The following is a 25,120-nucleotide window of genomic DNA, read 5'->3' on the forward strand; positions in this document are numbered from 1 at the left end:
TGTTCACATGCATATGTGGAAGGACAATAAAATGCTACAGAAAGACTGTGGCTGATCACAAATCCAGCTTTTTGTGTTGGCAGTACCTCTTCTAAAACATCCCACAGCTCATCATCCGTGTGCTCGTCAAAAGGATCAAGGTTTTTCCTCATTGTCCCAGTGAATAATACTGGCTCCTGTTATTGGAGAAAGATAAAATGAATCACAGTTGATAAAGAATGGATTATTGTGGTGGAGTATGAGGTTTCTTTTGTATAGTTCTCTTTTTGTTTGTTACTGATGGTTTTCTACTGTCACAGCAATATTTTTCCAGCTGTTCCTGTTATTCTAATTCTATTAATTTGTGTTTGCAGGTATATAATCTTGTAACTTTGCATATTTGCCAGCCATGATACACCATCGAAAAAAAAACCAAGAGTTTAAATGAGGGTACTTCTAGCGCTATAGGTTCATTTACTCCTATTAGTCAATATGTTGACTCCTGTGATGCTGTCATTATACCTGGGAACATAAAAAAATGTTATACAATATTTCATGTATTTGTCCTTTTCTCACAAAATACAGTTTACAGGAAAGATAAAGTAACAGTAAACAGGTATAAGTGCGCACTTACAAGACTATTTCCTAGGCCACCTCTCTATATAACTCCTACCCCGCATGAATATGCTATAACAAGGTGAGTAAGATTTCTAAGTGCCCCAGCAGATGGAACCTTACTAATCTAACATTTATCATGTATCATGCATATCCTGGAAAGGACTACGGAGATAAAAAAAACCTAAGTCCAGAATCCTGATGTGAATGGCTTATTTTTACATCTGTTTAGCTGCTGAAAGGTCTGTTTTAACCACTTAACGACTCATGATGTTTATTTAATCCCTTAGGCTATGTTTCCACTTGGTTTTTTTTCTGTTCTAAAAAACGCCAGAAAAATACCACAGTATTTTCCTGCGTTTGGCGTTTTTTTCCTGCCGTTTTTGCTTTTGAGTGGAAAGTGCATTTTTGGCCCCTTTGGGGTTTCCCAAAATTTCCAAAAGAATTCTGCACAGACATTCCACAGCAATGTTACACTGATTTCAATGCAATTCGGCTGCACTGTTCGCATGGCAGAAACTTTCCGTGTGGACATTCCACCATGTAAACATAGCCTTAGGCCGGATTCCCTGAATTCTGCATGAATTTATAGCCATTTCACTTTAAAGGAATTACGCTGTCCCATTCACACAGCAGAATTTCATTGAAGTGAATTGGCTAGAAATTCATGCAGAATTCCATGCAGAAATTCTGCCATGTGAACCCGGCCTTAGGGTATGTTCACTCGGGAGCGCATCCGCAGTGTATTTGATGCCGTGGATGCACTGCTGGTATAGACAGAGTTAAGGCCGAGCGAACTAGCTGCTGCTGCTATAGCTCTGTGTGTCCACTTGTCACTGCCGACGGGAAATCCGCAGATAAGAACAGAGACACACAGAGCTACAGCAGCAGGAAACCGGCTCTGCCTTAACTCTTTGTGTGCCGGCAGCGCATCTGCGGCATCAAATATGCTGCGGACGCGCTACTGTGTGTGAACATACCCTAAGGGTACAAAGAATTTGACCCATGCTTGGTTCAGTTTTTCCACTGACAAAGTTGTGTCAGGGTATATTTTTTGTGGGACAAGTTATACTTGTTATTGGTACACTTTATTTCATCATATCAGGTATTACAGAGCCAGATAAAAAATGTGTGTAAGGCAAATAAAATTTTCACAATTTTGTGGGGCAATAATTTTTTCGAGTTCACAATATGGTAAATCTGACATGCTAACTTTATTCCATTGGCCAGTACGATTCCAATGATAATAAACCTGGATCATTTTGTTTCGTTTTTTTATCATAAAAAAAAAAAGTTAGTTCAATGCAATGTTCTTATTCTTTGTGGCAAGAGATGTAATTTTTAATAGTACCAACAAATAGTACCAAAATTACAATTACGCATGTAGTGATACCAAACATGCTTATTATTTGAAATAAAGAATAATACGGTGCCCAAAGTTACATGGATAACAATAAAGGCTTTTATTGATTCAAAAATTATAGAATGGTCTTTTGGGGAAGTCACCTATGGTTATTAATGATAAACACAATTAAAACAAAGATATATAGCTTAAAACAGTAACAGGACCTGATAATTGCTGCTTCTAAAAAGAATTAAAAAAGGATGCTCAAACTGGTAAGTAAAATGAAATAGCCCTTGCAAGAAAATAAAAATAAAATTAGGGGCAGTATGGGACTTGTAGTCCTCCCATCAGGATAGACAATCTTGTCTTTATAATGCACAATGGCCAATGATCTTCCAGTATTACCGTATAGCTGGTAAGAAATGCATATATTTTGATTATCATGCATATATTTTACTATCATACACTTCTATTCTTATTTTCATTGCTTTCTTCGTACATCCATATTAGAGTTACACAGATAGATTATTGCCAACTATGTTTGTGATCCATTTGATCCATGCCATGTTTTAACAAGAAGATCCTTGATAAGGATGAGCATACCCTATATAAGACACAGATTAAGCCTGGTTTTATATTATAATTTGCTCCTGAAGAAAGGACATAAGGCAGTCCTGAAACACGTCCAGCCTATGGCATACAGTATGGATCCCATTTGCTGCTATTTACTCACCATCTATATTTCTTAAGATCTGAAATACTGATCCAACAAAGTGCGCCAGCCCTGCCAAACTTAGCAAGGACAGCAGCCAGTGGCACAGACCGCTATCATTTGCAGATTTGTCTGTAGCGGCGCAGAACAATGTAATCTATGGATTAGTCTCTAGCGTCGCAGACCACTATCTGCTTTCGTACTCATCTCGCACGCTCCACTACAAAGTGACTATCATTGCAGTATGCCGGCACCTAAGTCCGGACCTCTGTCCATTGAGGAGAGGTGAGAGGTGTGGTCCACCATCCTGTATTAATAGTTTTCTATGTTTTACCAACAGAGGGGAGGCATTTTACTGCATATTGAGACTGTGGGCTATCGTGCCATTCTTGTCTAAGTGGGAATACCACACAATTGGATTGTGGATATCAGTTCAATTACTTTTTGCCGTATGCTGTATTAATAACTTGAGCAATTATGCAAAAGTGACCTATTTGGCATATACTGTATTTGGATTTGGGCACTCATGCAACAATATTCATATGGTTCATTAAGACTGTGGGCATGTGTGCAATAATATCCATTTCTTACCAGCTATATGGTAATACTGGAAGATCATTGGCCATTGTGCATTATAAAGACAAGATTGTCTATTCTGATGGGAGGACTACAAGTCCCATACTGCCCCTTAATTTATTTTATTGCAAGGACTATTTTATTTTATGAATTCAGGAAGAAAACAGACATGGTGCACATCTACAATCTTGTATAATGATCTGATTGCTTCTCAGCATAATATCAAAAACTAACAGGTTGTTAGTATACATTTTTGATCAAAAAGTACAAGCCCACTCGCCACATCAAGGCCACCTAGAGTGGTCCCTAACGTCCCTAGCATAAAATGGCGCAGCACTGGGCGGCGACCACCACCGCCGCGACACCAGTGTCTATATTATTGTTAGACACTGAGGGTATAAGGGTATAAAGTTATTAGTGTTAGAGTAGTAGGTGAGCCTCTCACTCTTGTTATTCTATGTTTATTATTTATTTATATTTTTAACAGTGTTTTCTTTGAAAAATGCAAAAAGAGGTGTGATTAAAATTTTTATTGGGGGAGGGAGATATTTTTTTTATACTTTTTAAAACATTTTCTAACCTTTTGGGGCCTATCATAAGCCAACAATAGATGGCTTACATAGATCAATGCAATGCTATTGCATTACTTTTAAGGCTGCCTAAGGCAGCCTGAAAGGGGTACTCCAAAGGATAGGGGAGAAGATATCTTATCAATCTGTGCAGCAGATGACACAGGGTGCTGTAGGAGAGATCGCAGTGGGGGTTCCCAGCGGCGGGACCCCCGCGATCAGACATCTTATCCCCTATTCTTTTGATCGGGGATAATATGTCTATGGGCGGAGTACCCCTTTAAGCAAATGCCAATCCACAGAGCACCGGGAAGGACGGGTAAGCCTCCGTTCTTCCACAGCAGCCCATCGGCAGTACGTGATTACATTGTGGAGCCTCCGATGGGTCCCCTAGACACCAGGAATTCCAGCTATTGATCATGGCATTTAACCATTTAAATGACAGACATCTGAGCCAGCTCTAATGTCTGTAATTACTGGCTGATAGCAGCGGGCATCTTCTGGCTATAACGCAGACCCGCCATACGGGCTTGCGTCATATTTCCCTCACCCGACCCATCAGTGACCAATACGTCATGGGTCGGGTAAGGGTTTTTGCATTGGAGACCCAGCCAGCTTCCATTTTTTTTCTCCTAGTTTTTTCAGAGGCATAACTTTTTTATTTCCCATTCTACAGTCTCCTATGAGGGCTTGTTTTGTATGCAACCAATTGTATTTTGCCACAATACTTTTTATTTTACCATAAAGTGTACGGTGAAATCAAAATAATACATTTTTTTAGGGAGGACATTGAAAAACAAATATAATGTTGCAATTTTAGACAGGTTTTGTTTTTATACAGTGCAGTTTATGGTAAAAATGACATGGTCTCTTTATTCTGTAGCTCAATGAAATTAAAAGAAATACTCAATTTATATAATTTTTCTATTATTGTACTTAATTGGTTTGATCACTTTTTATTAATCTTTTACTGGTAAATGATGTGACCAAAAATTAGCATTTTGGTGACTTTTTTTTTTTTATGCTTACCATTCACTGTGCGGGATCATAAACATTATATTTAAATACTTCGGACAATTAGGCATACAGCAATACCAAATATGTTTAATATTTTTATATATTCATTTATTTTTCAAATCGAAAAATGTTGGTGATTTTTTTTTTATTAGGGAAGGGTTTTTATATAATTTTAGAAACATTCTTTTATTTTTCATTTTACACTTTTTAAGTCCACATATGGGACTTCTACATGTAACCATTAGATTGCGTTAACTGTTCAATGCTATGCTATTACCATCTGTCACCATTTTAGCTTATCAGACCCCGGAGATCAAGTTGCCGGGGTCAGATTAGCTCCACAGAGCTACCAGTATCTCTTACTTTCAATGCTGTGTCCAGCATTGATCACGGCGTCAAGAGGATAAGAGCTACTAAACTAGTACATGGATTGCAGGATAAAACTTAACAGGAAAGGTTAAAGGGGTTATCCACCATAAGGTGATTTTAGGACGTACCTGGCAGACAGTAATGGACAAGCTTAGGAAAGATCTGCGCTTGTCTTGGGGCTAAATGGCTATGTTGTGAGATTACCATAACACTGTGGCTAGCTTTTTGTGAACTGATATTTCCAGTTTTACTTTTCTTTTTTTGACTACAAATCCCATAATTCCTTTTTCTTCTGTCCCACACATCAACCACCCCACCCATTGAAACATAAATGAGCTACATCCATTCAAAAGACCTGTGGTTTTCAATCAGGGTGCCTACAGCTGTTGCATTAGTTGCAGATTGATCTCTCTCCAACCAAGCGATCGCTCCACCCATTGAAGCAGACAGGCTCCCCATTGCAACCTGGGAAAAATCTGTGACCTCAGTCATATTGTATGCTGGTAAAAATAATTATTGGGGTGAAAATCACATAAGAATTGTGAGAAAACCGTCACACACAGGTACAGACAATATATTATGAACTACACCAACTTTACAGCCCCTGTAGCAAAGTCAAATAAAAAAAATTCCTGGAATACCCTTTAAAGGGGTTTTCCGGGCAAAAACATTTTATCCCCTTTCCAAAGGATAGGGGATAAGATGTCTGATTGCGGGGGCCCCGCTGCTGAGATCTCCCTGCAGAACCTGCATTAAATATATGATGTGAAAAGAGTTGAACTAAAAGGGAAATTATCCCATAGAATTGAAGTTGCCTTCTAATTGGAGGGATCATATTTGACCATAGAAGGGAATACAATAAGTTAACCCCAAACTGATCCAATGACTGTGGTTTTAATCCACATTATTTTTGATTTCGCACAAACCACATTTTAATTTGATATAATAAAGGTTATATTTTAAATTTAGGGTTCCAGAGTTTGGGAAATTAGTCCCATGAGGGCACAAACCTGAGTGGGAATTTGAGATAAATGTATTTGTATCCCGGGGAAACCCTTATGGGTAATTTTGATTTATAGACATTTGGCGGATTAATCCTTCCTTATAGGAACTCCGTTTCCACGCGTTCCTGCAGGACTTGAGCCCTGAATTAACCCCTTAAGGACAAATCCCATTTTGGCCTTAAGGACCAGGCTAATTCAATTTTTTGCATTTTCAGTTTTTCCTCCTCGCATTCTAAAAATCATAACTTTTATATTTTCATCCACAGACCCATATGAGGGCTTATATTTTGCGTGACCAATTGTCCTTTGTAATGCCATCACTCATTTACCCTAAAATTCATATTGCAACCAAAAAAACCTATTTGTGTGGGGAAATTTAAAAGAAGACCGCACATTTTGCAAGGTTTCGTTTTCACACTGTAAACTTTATGGTACAAATGACATATTTTCTTTATTCTGTAGGTTAGTACGATTAAAATGATACCCATGGTTACATGCTTTTCTATTTTTGTACTGCTTTAAAAAAAATCTCAAACTTTTTTAACAAAATTAGCATGTTTAAAATCACTCTATTTTGACCACCTACAACTTTCTAAATTTTCTGTATACGCGGCTGTATGAGGGCAAATTTTTTGCCAAGAGGCCCGGAGCGTAAAAAAATTCGCTTCTGGGCCTAGGCAGTAACAGGCTAGTGTTATTTAGGTTGGGGAGGGCCAGTAACAATAGTCCTCACCCACCCTGGTAACGTCAGGCTCTTGCTGCTTGGTTGGTATCTGGCTGAGAATAAAAATATGCATTGGTATCTGGCTGAGAATGAGTTTTTTTTCATAAATAAAAAAAACGCATAGGGTTCCCGTATTTTTATTCTTAGCCAGATACCAACCAAGCAGCAACAGCCTGATGTTACCAGGGTGGGTGAGGATCATTGTTACAGGCTCTCCCCAGCCTAAATAACACCAGCCTGTTACCACCTAGGCCCAGGAGCGCCATTTTTGACACTCCAAGCCTGTTGGTACCGATCCTTCCCAACACCCCTGTGGCGATGGGTACTGGGGTAATAATTGGGGGCTAGCGCTAGCTGTTTTTGGCCCCGGTTTAGTAATGGATTCCGTCAATAAGACGGCTTCCACTACTAAGTCTGAAAATCAATTTAAAAAGAACAAGACACATTGTTTTTTAAAATAATTTTTTTTTCAATCACCCACAGCCCCTTTGGCTGTCTGGGCATGTTGGGAGTTGTAGTTTAGAAACTGCTGGAGTCTCCCTGTCTGGGAGCTACACGGACCCGGCAGGGACAGGGAGCGAGGGAGGTAAGGGGATCTCCTTTTCTGTATTCACTATATACAGCTATCTATAGATAGCTTTATATAGTGTATACCGCCCAAAGGGTGATAGGATTCCCGGCTCCTGTATAGTATACACGGGTACACTATGCATGCACCCCTATATTTACGGCCTCATCTCCTTACACTCTGTGGATCGGGTGCTCTGCATCCGACCCACAGAGTGGTACCCTGAAGGCAGTGAAAAAACTGCCACAGGGGACAAATTTGTCTGTTTCCACACACCAGAAACAACTCCAGAAAAACTGCCAAAACACAGGAAAAAGCTGTGGCAGTTTTACTGGCAGTCTTTCCTGGTGAGAAAAAACCTCAGTGGAATCCTAGCCTAAATGAGTAGCATGGGCGTACAAGCTGGTTAATTCATCAAGTGGAGTCCAACCTTTGGTGAATTTGGAACAGGAAGGTATATTCTTAGGCAACTTTTTACATCTATAATAGCACATATACTAGTAAAATATTGATGAATGCCACTCATTGTCCTTAAGGGATGAATTCTCCAGGACATACATGTACACCCTAGCGTATTAAGTCCCAGGGGTTAAACTAAGGGCCATTTTTAATTCTGACTTTTCTTTTCCAGAATTAGAAAAACAGAGATGATATAAAAACTGAAAAAAACAAAATCGACACCACAAATGTCAGCAGGATGGGTGTGGTTTTACAGCTCTGTTCCATTGAAATGAATGGAGCCAAGTAGTAATACCACCCACAACCTGGTGACAGGTGTGATGTTGTTTTGGGACAAAATTAGCCCTGTTTTTTCTATTGCTGCGAAACCTCTTTAGGGTACGTTCACACGAGCGGACCCAAAGCGTATTTTACGCTGTAGATCTGCCGCTGAAGGACCGCTGCATGGTGGCTCTACATGTGCCTGCTCGGAGTGGCAATACACAGCTACAAGCAGACACACTGCGATGTGGGAGTTGCCGCACATGCGCGGTGTACTCACACATATCTCGGCCGCTCCCCCTGCTCCATGAGCTAGGCCGAGAGCTGCCGCGATGTGCAAGTATACTGCGCGTACTGCCGCTCCGTGCAGGCACATGTAAAGCCATCATGCAGGGGTCCTTCAGCGGCGGATCCGCAGCGTAAAATGCACTGTGGGTCCGCTCGTGTGAACGTAGGCTGGGTTTACACACAGGTTTTTTTCTGGCGTTTTGGAAAACTGTACCTGCACTTTTTTAGCCTAAGCCAGAAGTGTAGTCAAAAAGAATGGTAAACATAAAGCACTTATACTTCCTTCCTACTTGATTCACTTCTGACTTTGGCTCAAAAACTGCAGTGGCAGCTAAAAATAAAAAAACGCCAGAAAAAAAAAAACTGTGTGGAAATATAGGATAGTCCCACCACATAAATGAGCTAATATTTCACAATAGGTCTGCTGGCATCATTTGGTAAACATCCTTTTACTGGGTTTTATAGGGCTTAGAAATTTGGCAGCAAAATGTAAAATTTTTATGAACATTTCCAAAAATCTAATTTTAAGGGATCAGTTCATTTTTTACGTGCATGCCGGTGTGATAACAACAATATGCAGTTTCTATAGTTTTAGATTTGTTTTACTACCTTTACAAATTACAAATCAAAATTTTTTTTAACACAAACGGGAAGTCTGACATCAGGTAAAATAATTTTTTTTTAAAAGAAATGCTGCAAAAGAATACAGAATTGCTAACCTGTCTGCTCCGGTTCTGAAACCAACTTAATTCTATACTTCCCGTTTGCACCTTCTGGTTAAGCAGTTGCTCCACTACACTACAATTTCCAGAATGTACTCCCTAAGTTCTTCATCACAGTCCTCCCACCCTGTCTACTCCCTTCCCACAAAACTCCTGCCAGTTCTCAGCCCAGAGCTGTTGCAGAAAGTCTCATTTTACAGCAGACTAGTGCACAATTAGTGAGGTTGCAGCACCTTCTCTATTCATTCCCTACCTGCTCCTCTGCCTGTGCAATTGCTCAGCACAAGGCAGCATGCTGTAAACACACATCATTCTTAAATATCTTATAAAATATATATATGGTTATGTGTATATGACAGGGATATGCTGATGTAGGCTTTAGGGTGGCTGGTCAGAGGCGGTGACATCACCCAGGGATGAAGCTAGAGCACACAAACAAGTTCCAGCCCAGCTTCTAGGACAGTAGATTATGATACATTGACTTGGGAGTGAGGAAGGAGCCACGGAGTTGGAGATCTTTGGTATTTTTCTATATTTTTACACTATCACACAATCTGCTTTTTGGTTTTAATAACAATATATTTTAAGATTTTGGACATTTCCACATGTGGCAATATCAAGTATATTTGGGGGAGGGGGGAGGTTGGTTAAACTTTTAGAATTGTTATTATGGGGGAGTTAAAAAAATTCACTTAATTTGACACTTTTTAAGGGGGACTTCTATGGCTTTAGCTAAAAAAACTGAAGTGAAATAGAGATACATGTTAAGAACTACTGGCAAAAACCCTGTGCCTAGGTAGAGTTAGGCTATAAATAGTGCTATTAAAATGACATGTTTAAAGACATGTTCTTAGTTATATAAGAATGCATGCTATGACACTTCTAAATAAAACAAATATGTTCATTGTTGTTTTAATCTTGTAATTCACTGAAGTGTTTTCAGCTTGGATTAGATGCATATTAAACACATTAGGAAATCCAATTGTTTTCTTTTTTTTTGCATCATGCCAAAGATTTCACTTCAGTGTTTTTCCAATTAGGCTGATTTCTATCAAAACCTGTAGCAACAGCAACAACAGGACAACAATGCATCCTCAAGGCAAAGCATAAAGACGTTGTCTTAACATTACATTCACCTTTACTTTCAAACAAGTGAGCATCCTTGTAGATGTTGCTGCACTTTTATCTAGATAAATAAATACTAAAACCATTTACAGACTTAGGAAGAAAAAAGAAATACAGTTAGTGTGTCATCAAGGACATGTGTAGATACTGCACCTACGGGCTCATGGTCAGAGCAGAACTACTTTACCTTTAGTGTATAGCAGTACAGCCTCAAGGCACTGCTGTACAGAATTTATCAGACTGTTTGTACAGAGAAACAATGCTTCTAACAAAGAATAACTCTATACATACTGACTCCTATGGAACATGACACAAATGTTTTTTGTTCTATTCATACAAAATCTAAACAGAACAAAACTCTATATACCTCTGTATGAAATTGGAGGCATATGATAGAACAGTAGAGGGCTAATGCACCTCTATGAAAGCCCTATTCTACCGCCATAAAAAAAAGCCATAATGCGGTCATGTGCATGTGTCCAAAGGAGTTTATACTATTCGCTCTCACCATACCTGGTAAGACCAGTATATGGAGGGTTAAATTTGTTTGCTTATTTCCAATAGATTCCCTTTTGGGAATCCAAAAGAACCCTGATTTCCTATATACTACTTATTATAAGTAAAAAATCCCATAAGCTTTATTAGTTGCTACACACATATATTAAAATCAAACAGCGCTGTTTGAGAAGTCTGCATTGAGAATCTAATATTCAAAGAAAAACTGGAGCAAACAGCGCTGTTTGATTTTAATATATGTGTGTAGCAACTAATAAAGCTTATGGGATTTTTTACTTATAATAAGTAGTATATGGGAAATCAGGGTTCTTTTGGATTCCCAAAAGGGAATCTATTGGAAATATACTATTCGCTCAGCGCTGACTACTATACAAAGGGTTATTGGGGGGGGGGGGGGGGGTATTTATCAATTTTGCCCATTTTCTTTTTACCCATTTTTTTTTTTCACATTTATCATTTGGTGCAAGTTGTTGGTAATTTTGGCTCAAATGTTGAAAACAGCTGTTCACAGCGCCTTTTACACAGAACTTACCGCCACAGAGGACGCGTATGTTACCCTGTAGAGCAGCCATTTCGGAGTCCCTCCTGCAGTGTATCAGCAAGCGACATGAGTTATTTTCTTTTGTGGGGTTTATAGCCACCATGTGAAATGGATTTTATTTTCAACTTGGGTAGTTTTTTTTTTTTTTTGTTACTTTAGTGCAATGGTCTTCAACCTGCGGACCTCCAGATGTTGCAAAATTACAACTCCCAGCATGCCCGGACAGCCGTTGGCTGTCCGGGCATGCTGGGAGTTGTAATTTTGCAACATCTGGAGGTCCGCAGGTTGAAGACCACTGCTTTAGTGCTTACCTTTCCTGAACCTGTGTAACCATGTCCAATGCTGGCTCAACGGAGGGTGAATGTCCCTCAGAGACAACTATGTCGCAGGATAGTATTGAGCAGCCCTGGAGGCGTCGCTGCTTTCACAAAAAAAATGTTTAATGTATTTTTACGCCTTTACATTTTCTGACATTGCTAAGTGTGTTTTCCATGTGCAAAATGTTTTGGCGGGGATTTGCGCCAAAAAATGTGCCAAAAAATTACTGACTAAAGTTAAAATCACACACAGGACCGTGTGATTTTAAAAAAGTTGTAAAAATGACAGAGGAGAAGATACGCCAAACTTTGGCGCAAAAAGATGCTGCGCCAAAGTATTGCACCAAAGTTACGTGAAAAAAAACACATAAATCCTTTGATAAATACCCCCCTATGTCCTGAGATTTTCAGTGTATGATTGAATCATTATTTTTTCATAGGAATCATGTAATGTGCCTAATAATATCACATTATCTGAGGGCAGTTTTAATGTGATTTGTGGGGCCAGGGTAAGAAGAGGATTCAACAGGAAGAGAGTTTCTATGTCCTTCCTTTTGGATTCACATTGGCTTTGGTCTAAAAGGCCAGCTTATGTTTTGATGAAGGCTTTTTATGTGCCACATTGAGGATCTATTACTAGATCTGTTAAAACCTATTGCTAAATTCTTCTTACTAAATTGAAGATAGGCATTCATCATAAGGCTACATGATCTTATTATCCAGTAAGGCTAAGTTTACAAGGCAACTTTGGTCCCATGTCATTGCACTAACACAGGTTTATACAATAACAACATGATGTTAAAACCCAAACCTGCTGGAATGAGGGTCTACTGGGCATAAACTGCCCTTGACTGACAATGGACAGGAAGCCTGCAAAGTCATTCAACTTAAATGCAACAGTAAGTTGCAGACAAATTGCATGCATTTTTTAGTCATGAAGTCTGTAAGATAATATGTATATGTGAAAAATTACTGAATTTTACAGTATATGTGATCGATCTTGAGATGCTTCTGTCATAATGAATTTTGAAAAAGTAGGGGGTAACGTGGAGTAGCATGTTAAAAGGATATTTGAAAGGTAAAAGTTATCCCCTATACTATAAGTCACACAGAAAATGAATGGAGCACTGGCCAAGTATGCAAGTTGGGGGACAACAGACTTCTTTTCTCATGATAATGAGAGTTCAAGTGGTCAGGTTTTTACCTATCAGCTAATTATTTCCAATATTTTCAATAACCCTCTATATTACTGCTAATAAGACTACATTACTAATTTGGTTTAATTTTAAACAGACTTATTACTGGTGACTGTCATGAAGGTAAATTGTCCTCACTCTCATGTCTTTATGACATGAGAGATGATCATGTGAGCATTCTGCTTTGATAGCCTTACTACCCCTGACTTAAAGAGCCTATGTTCTGCTACCTGAGCCCGGACAGGAGATGGCGGGGGGCCCCGGCTCGCTGGCCAGATAGTGCGTTTAGACCACCGCACGAAGCAGCGGCTGACATGCCCCCTCAATACAACTCTATGGCAGAGCCGGAGATTGCCGAAGGCAGCGCTCCGGCTCTGCCATAGAGTTGTTTTGAGGGGGCGTGTCAGCCGCCGCTTCGTGCAGTGGTCAACACGCCCCCTTCCGGCAGGCTGTCGAGGCCCCGTACAGGAGATCGCAGGGGGCCCCAGTGGTCGGACCCCCCACGATCTGAAACTTATCCCCTATCCTTAGGATAGGGGATAAGTTCTTCACCACTGGATTTCTCCTTTAAGGGGTTATTCTTTCCTCATAGCTAAGATGTTCCATGCCCCATATTAGTTTAGTTGCACGTCTCTGCACTTTCTCCAGCTCCACAACATCTATTTTATTAACTGTTGACCAAAACTGAACAGCATATTCCAGGTAAGGCCGTACCAATGCTTTATAAAGGGGGAGTATTATGTCCCTGTCCCTTGAGTCCATGCCTCTTTTGATACAGGACAATATCCTGCTGGCACTAGAAGCGGCTGCCTGACATTGCATGCTATTCTGTAGTGTATGATCTACAAGTACATCCAGATCCTTCTCTACCAGTGACTCTGCCAGTTTAACCCCCCCCCCCCAAAGACATAGGATGCACGCAGATTTTTAGTGCCCAGATGCACAACTTTACATTTATCCACATTGAACCTCATTTGCCAAGTAGATGCCCAGACATGTAATTCTGCTCCATCCTTATATGGCATTACAACTCCTTTAAATCAATGTGAACAATGGATAAATGAATAATGCTGTTGGTCTTTAATTAAAAAACTAGAACACATACAGATGTGCTGAAATCTTAACAATGCAGCCAACAGATGATTAGGTTTTTCCATTTTATACTGTAGGATGTGTGCATGCAGCATGAGAAGTGGCATTCATAGTTTACAATATAATCAGTCCTGTAAATGAGTCATATTAACACAATGTGTTTACAACACCAGCCTCTTCCATTTCACTTCAATTGATGTATTACTGTGAGAAAGCGCATGCCACGCAGCTTCCAAAAATGACACTTCTTACATGCAACATCTGAAGAGATAAATGTACAGTACATATTAAAGCAGTTTTTGAATGTCTGTCACTATTCTTAGCAATGCTGAATACAAAAAACTTCAAGAACTTATAAGAATTCATCTGTATGTGCTTGGTCATTTCCCTCCTGTTTCCCTATACTCTCCCACAAACATTATGTTAGACTGGTCTCTGGTCTCGGCTGCAGCAGGAGCCCTCTCTTACTTCTCCGTCTGTATAAGAGACAAAGCAGTAAAAGGGTATGTCCATGTGGATAAAACCCATGAGGTTCTTGACACGACAAATGCAACAGAGAATGATGTGAAAGTCATGACTTGTCACTTCTTTTCCATATGGTTACACTGCAAAGCTCCCACTGACATTATTGGGAACTTCAGGGTTCCCCAGCACTGATTAGGACCACGGCACAGTGCTTCATACAGACACAGGTTTTGCCTGTGTGAACACACTCTAAGGTGTTGTTGTGAATGTTTGTAAATGCATTCTTAGCATTTAGAGGTTCACAAGAATATAGAGGAAGTTGCCACTAAGGCCAAGTGGAATTCTGTGAATTATCGACAATCAGATCCCAAAATTGTTCTGGGGGACAAAATATGGTTGTCTACAAAACATATCAGTTTAAAAATTCCATCTTACAAGTATTCTCCATGTTTCAATAGGCCACTGCAGGTCTTAAAGTAGATTACCTGTTTATATTTCATATGTTGCCAACTTCTTTCCCAGTAGATCCCAGATTCCACATATCTCTGCTACACCCTGTTGTCTATGAAGGTTTTCTATGAGGCTCAAGGCACCTTCTGCATTTATCTTTGAATTCTCAGCAAATTGTGGGTTTTAAGAAGTTCTGTTTCTAAAGAAGATGTTCATATTTCTCATCATAGCAACATAGTTTGTAACATTGAGAAATTCAGCTTGAAGTATCTCCTCAAACTTCCAGCGGCCTGTATATAGGTGAATTGTCTTGCTATGCCTTGCCTGCTGTTTGAGGTTTATCCTTTGTCATGGCTGTTTTCTTTTTGCTATACATTGTTTCTGGTTTTTACTCATGACTGTCCCTGATGTTGAAGTGATCCTGGATTCAGTATCATCCTTTAGATTTTCCTGTTAAGAACACTATCTTGGCTTTGACCCTTGGCTCTGATCTTGACTACACTACCGCTGCAGTAGTGCTACTGCAACCAATCTATTACTTTGCTGGGGATGATAACCTGGGGATCTTCCTAGCGCAAAATCCATTTCTCCCTGTGGGGTTTAAGGGAGAAGAAAAGGGGAATCTACCAGGGATGCAAATATTAAGCTCTTTACTATCTAGACTACATGAGTAGCAAACATTAACCTTTTTATTTGCCCTAGGCTACAAGGAATGCTGCCAACAAGATAGGCACAATAAATTATTTTCTCCTGCCTTAGAAGTATAATAAGCCCCAAAACTGCCCTAGACCACCAGGGATCCTGATAGTAACTTATTTTTTGATAAAGACCATCAAGTATACAAACATTAACTACTTCTCTACCCTAGACCCCTATCACTATTACCATTTGTTTCTATTACTATTACCCACTGCCTTTGCTAATTGGTTGGCACTATAGAGAAATATAATACTTGCTGCTAGTATGGATCTTACAGTTGAGAGGGCACAGAAATCCTGCATACACGAGCTACAAAGACTTAGTGGAAACATTGGCCACTAACATCACTGACACTGGCCACTGAAATGGAAAATGTGATAGTGCTTTGAGGTCACCTACTGTTTAATTGAACTCCAGATGGGGAAAAAAGCTCATTAATACTACCGTGAACTGCATAAAGCTATAATGATCCAAAAAAAAGAACCCTTAATAGGAAAGTCTAAGGACCCAAAACATTTTTAACAGAGCCCTAGGGGGCAGTGTAAAAATAAAAGAAAGGTTTATGTGCCTACCACAATCCCCTATGCCAGTGGCCCTGGTCTTCTTGGCTACTTTTGATGTGATTGGCCCCATTCAGCCAATCACTGACTGAGGAGGGACACCACTGTGGCTAGTGACTGGCTAGGCAAGGTATTTCCAGCAAGGACAACGCATCATAAGGAACTAAAAAGTAGCCGAGAGAACAAGGGCTGAAGAGGATCAGGGTAGGGGAGTATACTTTTTTACAACACCCCCAGGTGTAAAGAGTCTTCCTTTATCTCAAAACCAAATATTTTCAAGTATAAAGCAAGCATTCTGAGTTACATTGTTCAAGCTTGGTCCATCATAGGAAATGTATTTTTTATTTGAAGTTTGTTTTAAAAGGGACATTTTTAGTGCTACACTAAACAGTCATAAATAAGCAGGTGTGTACTGAAAGTTTAGTCAAATTAACAAAACTAATTACCAACACCTCCAGATGACAAGACCTCTAAGCAGTCTGTCTAAACTGAAGAAAAACCTAACAGTATATTTTCAGCAGAAAAAGCGTATTGTTAATTAACAAAAGAAAAAAGATTTTTTAAGTCTGTGTACGGTCTTCTTTGGAATTGAAAAGGTCACTAGCTCTGGTGAGCAGCTGCACCGTGTGTTAATGAAGCCTTCAATGTGCAGAAACAAAGCTCTGTATTAGGCTACAAAGCATTTGTACGTCTTTACACAACTCTGCCCATTGACTTCTGATTTGGCTATGCAAAAAAGGGGTAATTAATCAGCGCTCTTAAAATTCTTTTGTTTCTAAGAATACACACCTCACACTATCATATATCCTACTAAGAAGAATAAGGCAGGACACCTAAAAAGCACCTGTCTTATCACCATAGTGAGAAATGCAGTCACGGCCGTAAATGTTGGCACCCCTGAAATTTTTCAAGAAAATGAAGTATTTCTCACAGAAAAGGATTGCAGTAACACATGTTTTGCTATACACATGTTTATTACCCTTTTTGTGTATTGGAACTAAACCAAAAAAGGGAGGAAAAAAAGCTAATTGGACATAATGTCACACCAAACTCCAAAAAATGGTCTGGAGAAAATTATTGGCACCCTTTCAAAATTGTTTAAAATTAAGATTGTTTCAAGCATGTGATGCTCCTTTAAACTCACCTGGGGCAAGTAACAGATGTGGGCAATATAGAAATCACACCTGAAAGCAGATAAAAAGGGTATAGGTTCCCTTAGTCTTTGCATTGTGTGTCTGTGTGTGCTACACTAAGCATGAACAACAGAAAGAGAAGAGAACTGTCTGAGGACTTGAGACCTAAAATTGGGGAAAAATATCAACAATCTCAAGGTTACAAGTCCATCTCCAGAGATCTAGATTTACCTTTGTCCATAGTGTGCAACATTATCAAGAAGTTTACAACCCATGGCACTGCAGCTAATCTCCCTGGGCATGGACAGAAGAGAAAAACTGTTGAAAGGTGTGAACGCAGGATAGTCCGGATGGTGGATAAGCAGCCCCAAACAAGTTCCAAAGATATTCAAGCTGTCCTACAGGATCAGGGAGTATCAATGTCAGCACGAACTATCTGTCGACATTTAAATGAAATGAAACGCTATGGCAGGAGACCCAGGAGGACCCCACTGCTGACCCAGAGACATAAAAAAGCAAGACTACATTTTGCCAAAATGACCTTGAGTAAGCCAAAATCCTTCTGGGAAAACGTATTGTGGATAGATGAGACCAAGATAGAGCTTTTTGGTAAAGCACATCATTCTACTATTCACCGGAAATGGAATGAGGCCTACAAAGAAAAGAACACAGTACCTTCAGTGAAATATGGTGGAGGTTCAATGATGTTTTGCTGCCTCTGGCACTGGGTGCCTTGAATGTGTGCAAGGCATCATAAAATCTGAGGATTACCAATGGATTTTGGGTCGCACTGTACAGCCCAGTGTCAAAAAGCTGGGTTTGCGTCCGAGATCTTGGGTCTTCCAGCAGGACAATGACCCCAAACATACATCAAAAAGCACCCAGAAATGGATGGCAACAAAGCGCTGGAGAGTTCTGAAGTGGCCATCAATGAGTCCAGATCTAAATCCTATTGAACACCTGTGGAGAGATCTTAAAATTGCTGTTGGGAAAAGGTGCCCTTCCAATAAGAGAGACCTGGAGCAGTTTGCAAATGAAGATTGGTCCAACATTCCGGCTGAGAGGTGTAAGAAGCTTATTGATGGTTATAGGAAGCGACTGATTTCAGTTATTTTTTCCAAAAGGGTGTGCAACCAAATATTAAGTTAAGGGTGCCAATAATTTTGTCCAGCCCATTTTTGGAGTTTGGTGTGACATTATGTCCAATTTACTTATTTTCCTCCCTTTTTTTGGTTAAGTTCCAATACACACAAAGTGAATAAACATGTGTATAGCAAAACGTGTTACTGCAATCCTTTTCTGTGAGAAATACTTCATTTTCTTGAATTATAGGGGTTTGGAACAAACGCTGAGCAGTGGAGTACCCCTTTAAGGACTAAGCTCATTTTTGTTTTTGCATTCTCGTTCTTCCCTTCTAAAAATTATAATGCTTAAAATTTTGCACCTACAGACCCCTATAAGGGCTTTTTTTTTTTTTCATCACCAATTGTACTTTGCAATGACTTCACTTATTTTATAATATAACCTGCAGCGAAACAAACAAAAAAATATTTGTGGGGTGAAATAAAAAAAAAGAAACGCCATTTTGTAATTTTGGGGACTCCCGTTTCCACACAGTGCACTTTTCAGTAAAATTGACACCTTATCTTTATTCTGTAGTCCATACGGTTATAAGGATACCCAATGTATATAGTTATTTTTTTTTTTGTAATACTTTAAAAATTATAAACTACATGCACCAAAATTTGTATGTTTAAAATTGGCATCTTCTAACCCCTATAACTTATTTTCCCGTGTACGGGGCGGTATGAGGGCTCATTTTTTGTGCAGTCATCTGTAGTTTTTATCGGTACCATCTTTGTTTTAATGTGACTTTTTGATCGCTTTTTATTAATATTTTTATGGTATATGAAGTGACCAAAAATGCACAATTTTGGACTTTGGTATTTTTTTTACGAGTACGCCATCGACAGTGTGGTTTAGCTAACCTTATATTTTAATAGTTCAGACATTTACACACGCGGCAATACCACATATGATTATTTTTATGGGTAAAGGGGGGTGATTTAAACTTTTAATAAGGAAAGTGGTTAAAGAACTTTTATAAAATTTTTCTTGTACTTTTTTTTTTCCCCCTCCGTAGGGGGCTAAAACATGCAGTCTTCTGATTGCATACACTGGTCAGTGTTATGCCATTGCAAAGCACTGATCAGTGTAACCGGCAATCTGCTGCTCTAGCCTCCACAATCAGATGACTGAGAGGCAGGTGAGGACCTTTTTCGCGATAGTCCTGATTAGCTCTGCTGAGCTGTTGAGACTCTTTTACTTTTGCTTTAGACGCCGCAATCAACTTTGATTGCGGCATCTAAAGGGTTAATGCCGGGCATCAGCCCGATCGGCAGTGCCTGGCATTTGCCGTGGGTCCTGGCTGCCCGTAGCAACTGGGACCCACTGGGTTTAACCCGTTCTCCACCAGTGAGAATGGTTTAAACCCGTTAAACTGGACTAAGGCGTACAGGTACGCCCTGAGTCCTTAAGGATCGGGATGCAGGGCGTACGCCTTGCATCCCCAAGAGGTTAAACCCTTCCAATTTTCAATAATACAACTCAATGTTGATCATGGAAATCTAGGGGGGAGTTTACATAATGACTGGTTGCAACTGTAGCATACTATTACAGTAACAGGCTGGAATACAGTGGGCTACTCTCAGAAATGTTTGTAAAGGTGACTACATTGGTAGGTGCTGTTTTATTTTATCTCTTTACAACTGCACCTGTCGAGGGGTGGGATATGTTAGAGAGCAAGTGAACAGCAAGTTCTTAAGGTTAATCACATTGGGCATATAAATGACAAGTGTCCCACTCAACGGCTGTGTTTGTCTGTGTGTGTACATACATAATTGGATCATCATAAACACAAGCTTAACACTGGCTTGTGATCTTTTTTAACACACAGATATTATATAGCCAATATTTCAAGGCAAAGTGCATAGGTAACTAATGGTTTGTCATGCAATACCATGGTTTTTTTCACCCAGCTATTTGATATCACAGAAGATGGCTCAGGCGAAGGAAGGTCAAAGAGGAATCTTGTCCTTAAATGGCATTGCACTAAGGTTAATAAGCCAACAATGTTCACTGTAGGAATCCATGTCCATCAGGTTAAACATTTTGAGTCTCTCTCTGATGCAGACATCACAGTTACATGATACCTGGGTGAACAGCATATTTATAGACATTGTAAGGGTACTTTCACACTGTGAAAGTTGCTCCGTTACGAATGGACATTAAGGGCTCTTTTTTTCTCACTTTGACCGCCCTTAACGTCCGTTATTGTAACAGAGCCTAAAGGGAGTCATAACGGGCAAAAATGGGATTCCTCTAACGTCCGTTAGAACTTGCGTTATTGAGGCCGAAGATAGCGGGAGAAAAAGACTTTGCATGCACACATTTTACTCCCACTATGTTCCTAGCAGACGTCACCTGCCGGGCAAAAACGGTAGTGTGAAAGGAGCCTAACATGAAACTAAAGGATACTACTAAACTAAACTACATGCACTAAACTACATGCACAGTTCATACAGGTTGCACCATCCATGTAACTGTATTATTTGTAAATTTACTCATTTGTTTTTTATTCTAAAACATGTTTTGTTTTTGTTGTCTACATATACACCTAGAAACAGAAAATCAGATCACCTCTTTGTCATTTTTAATGAAATAAAATAATGATAACAATACTAGGTCTTAAATGCTGCACACAGTGTCCACAATAATATTTTTGCATTCCATAAAATCATATATTGCCAACAATAGAAGTATTTAAACAGCTATATGTGTTAGTGCCAGTGATTTACTTCAACAAAGAAAAAAACAAGAGTTTTAAGCAGATTTACAGAGTTTAAAGGGGTACTCCCGTGGAAAACCTTTTTTTTTTTTTTTTTTTAAATCAACTGGTGCCAGAAAGGTAAACGTATTTGTAAATCACTTCTATTAAAAAATCTTAATCCTTCCAGTACTTTTTAGGGGCTGTATACTAAAGAGAAATCCAAAAAAGAAATGCATTTCCTCTGATGTCATGACCACAGTGCTCTCAGCTGACCATTTTAGGAACTGTCCAGAGCAGCATATGTTTGCTATGGGGATTTTCTCCTGCTCTGGACAGTTCCTAAGATGGACAGCAGAGGTCAGCAGAGAGCACTGTGGTCATGACATCAGAGGAAATGCATTTTTTTTTTGGATATCTCTTTAGTATACAGCCCCTAAAAAGTACTGGAAGGATTAAGATTTTTTAGTAGAAGTGATTTACAAATCTGTTTAACTTTCTGGCACCAGTTGATTAAAAAAAAAAAAAAAAGTTTTCCATGGGAGTACCCCTTTAACACTTTTCCCAGAACAAAAGCATACATACAGAGAAGACTGACTGCCCACTGGACTGCTACTCAAAACAACTTGAAAATTTTGTAACTCCCGTAATCCTACTGTATCAAGCTGACCAGCCCATCAGGTCTCCAGTATAGAGGTGCGAGTTTACTCGATTAACCTCTCTATCATTTGTGTGTATAATTAGGGATCAAAGGAGCAGGTTCCTCAGGATATGCTACAGATCACATTCTGAGGTAGAAGCAGTCCTTTCCCAAAATTATGAATAATTTAATACTCTATGCCTCCTCAGTGACACAAGGTTTCCGTCTCTTTCACATGAAAAATTATTGCAGTTGTAGCCGAGATTGTGTACCACATTTTTTGCTGTATACCCTAAAGCATTTAACAATTTTATATTAAAAGTTACCACTTTTGTTCTCTCTACTTAGTTAGTTATTGGAGGGGTTCTTCTGCCTTCTAATTCACTGCCTTAAAAAAAGCAGTAACATTTAGAAGCAGTAACATTTATTACTCAGATGTGAACTTGATGTATAACCCTCTTTTAAGATATGCTCAACATCTCATACATTGTTGCATCCTCCATTCCCTGTATGTGTTGTTACTTAGGTGTATCAATAAAGGTGAATTGTTTATTTAAAAAAAAAAAAAAAAAATATCCTATTATGGCTTTAAATGAAAGATCTGTCTATACACTCCTAAAGCAGATATTTAGCAGACTAACCCATTTCTCATTTTCAGGAGAAAGCAGGGCAACGTTTATTGTGCACTACGCCATGGGTATGCAAACCACTTACTATAAATATTCACCATGCCTCAATAAAGGATGCCTTCTTCTTCCCTCAACAGGCAGAAGGAATGGAATTGCAAATCTTAGAAGCCACATAGAAAACATACCTGGGGTATAATGGACATCCTCTTACGCAAATCATGTAGGCCTAAGTCCGATGTCAAAAGTCTATCTATCCAAATTTTTCCTTCTGGTTCAGCTAGACGGAATAGAGCAGAAATGAGGGAACTCTTTCCAGCTCCAGTTCTTCCAACTATTCCAACCTGTAAATAAGCCAGAATTATTAGCAAAAGACCAAATGACTATATCTACACTTCAATACATGTCTGTGGGCACTGTTGCTGATATTAATACAAATCAAATAACAAAGCAAAAACAATTGCATTTGTTATCACAGCTTTTGAATAAAACTAATAGGACATAGGACTATTGATACATAAATCAATGTAAATGATTTGTTGAGCTAGTGGATGTCCTGTATAGTACAACATATCCAGTAACTAAGGTTGAAACTCTTTACTACAATTTCACTGCTTGTTGATTTTAACCCCACCTTTTTTTAAATGCCAGTAGCTTCCTATTATCTCCATATTAGAATAATATCACACAGAAAAATTTCTGAGCCTAATCTGCTGGAAAAATTCCACTCAGAAATTCAGCAACATTTACTGCACATTGTGTTGAATGGGGATTCTGTTGCCCCACTCATGCAGAATTCTGCACAAAGCCCCACTGAAGTAAATGGGACTCTGAATGCTGGACAGAATCGGTGTGTTGAGCGCACAGAAATTACACATAACTTCTGCACAAAGTCCATGCATAATCCACAAAACTGCAGAACGGAATCTCAGAAATTCTGCTGTGTCTTAGAAGCCTTAGAAGAAATCTGTCAGCTCCCTACTGCTCTATTACCTGCCCCCAATACCCGATAGAGTTAGTACATGTTGCACTTTCAGTAAAAATAACTTCAGTCTGAGTGAGTGGGGGAAGGACACAGGCAGTGTGAAATACTATTGTGGCTCCTTCTCCACCGGGGCCACAGGAATAGAAACCCAGAGCTCATTTCTGCCAAAAATAGTGCCACCCGTCCTTAGGTTGTGTGGTATTGCAGCTTAGTTCCATTGAATGAATGGAGTAAAGTTGCAATATCACACACAACTTAAGGACAGGGGTTGCACTGTTTTCGTAAGAAATTAGCTCTGGTTTTCTAGGTGTTTTTATTTTTATACATAAAAAAATCTGCATCTAAGAACGACCCATGTTTATATAATGTCAAAATGTCATGAAGTGTGTATACTATGTGCAAAAATGTGCAAAAGTGTCTGACATCTTAAACTACTATAAAGACTAATTTTGCATAATAGTTTTCCTTTCACTTTACTTATCTTGATTCCCTTTGATGGTACGTTCACCCGTTGATAACTCACAGTGCATTTTTCAGCTGTGGGAAATCTGCTGCTACCATTTAAAGATTACCTGTCACCAAATAAAACTTTTAATATAGTATTCCTCGTGTAATTGGCAGACACTTTCCCATTCACTTTATTTTAAAATTATCAACATAAATATGTTTAAAATGTAATAAAAAAACCGTCCGCTAGGTGGCTCTGTTCTGTTCCCTGTCACAATTAATACAGTGAGTTTGGTCTCCTCCCGGCCTGGCAGGCGGTGAGCAAGAAGAACGGTATGATACAGAGCTTTTTGAAACTCTGAATTTTTTTTTTAAAGTGCTGGAGGGGTGTTAGGAGTAGTTAGGGAACATAGCCTGAGTTAGTTTAGAATAGATTATTTGGTGACAGGTACTTTTTAACAGTTTTGCTACCATTTACTTCAATGGGTTTGCCAACAATCAGCAAATATTGCCAGTGTTGCGGGATTTCTATTTAAGTAAATGGTATCTGGGAGTTATCAATGTGTGACCATACCCTAATGTCATATTCATGTGCTGAGGATTCTGGTAGGATTTAGGTGAGGATTCCACAACGAAATCCAGACACAGTTTGCTAACTCCGCACCAAAAGAGACACATTAGCTTCATTGAATGACAATATGGTTAATCACTGTGCAGATCTATAGGCCAATATTCATCTGAAGATTTCTGCTGCAGATTATCTAAACAATCTATGAAAGATTTTAATATGACACATCTCTGCTGTGTGAATATAGCTTTATGCTTACAGGGAATCTGTCACTTGTTTAAATTCTGCTCAAGCCACTTCCCTCTCAAACGATCTATGATTAATTCTGTATGGATGCGCTGTTTCAACCTAACCATCATTTTGGCCAGGAATGGGGCTCTGAGTTATCGGGATGGTCCGTGACCCTAACTGACAAATAGGTAGAGATTTGTCAATCAGGGTCAAAGACTGCGATGGCTTGAAGCCCTGTTCCCAGCTAAAGATAAAAACTATGATTAGTCAGAATATATTACAGATCGTTTTCATAGGGAAGTATGTTGGTGTTTCATGCTACCCATAAATTGGACAGTATGAAACTAGCAATAAGTTACTTTAAATAAATACACATAAAATAATGTTTTTTTTAATAAGGAGTAGCAATTGCTTCTGCATTCAGGGGATACCAAATACATCATGAGATTTCTTCTTTACTACATGACATGCTGAAAACAAATCTGCATTTAGATC

The 25,120-nt window shown here is 39.2% G+C and overlaps 1 protein-coding gene across 4 annotated transcripts in view; it reads right to left on the reverse strand.

Annotated features, from left to right (window-relative positions):
- ABCC4 (ATP binding cassette subfamily C member 4) overlaps positions 1–25,120 on the reverse strand; it is a 371,576-nt gene that overhangs the window by 46,967 nt on the left and 299,489 nt on the right. For all 4 annotated transcript variants that reach the window (XM_056555595.1, XM_056555592.1, XM_056555593.1 and 1 more), the window contains 2 exons: positions 22,583–22,738; positions 87–176 (listed from right to left, as the gene is read on the reverse strand). In XM_056555595.1, the coding sequence (XP_056411570.1) occupies positions 87–176; positions 22,583–22,738 (246 nt within the window). The remainder of the gene's footprint in view (positions 1–86; positions 177–22,582; positions 22,739–25,120) is intronic.

This window comes from Hyla sarda, chromosome 2, assembly GCF_029499605.1.
Source record: "Hyla sarda isolate aHylSar1 chromosome 2, aHylSar1.hap1, whole genome shotgun sequence".
NCBI lineage: Eukaryota > Metazoa > Chordata > Amphibia > Anura > Hylidae > Hyla > Hyla sarda.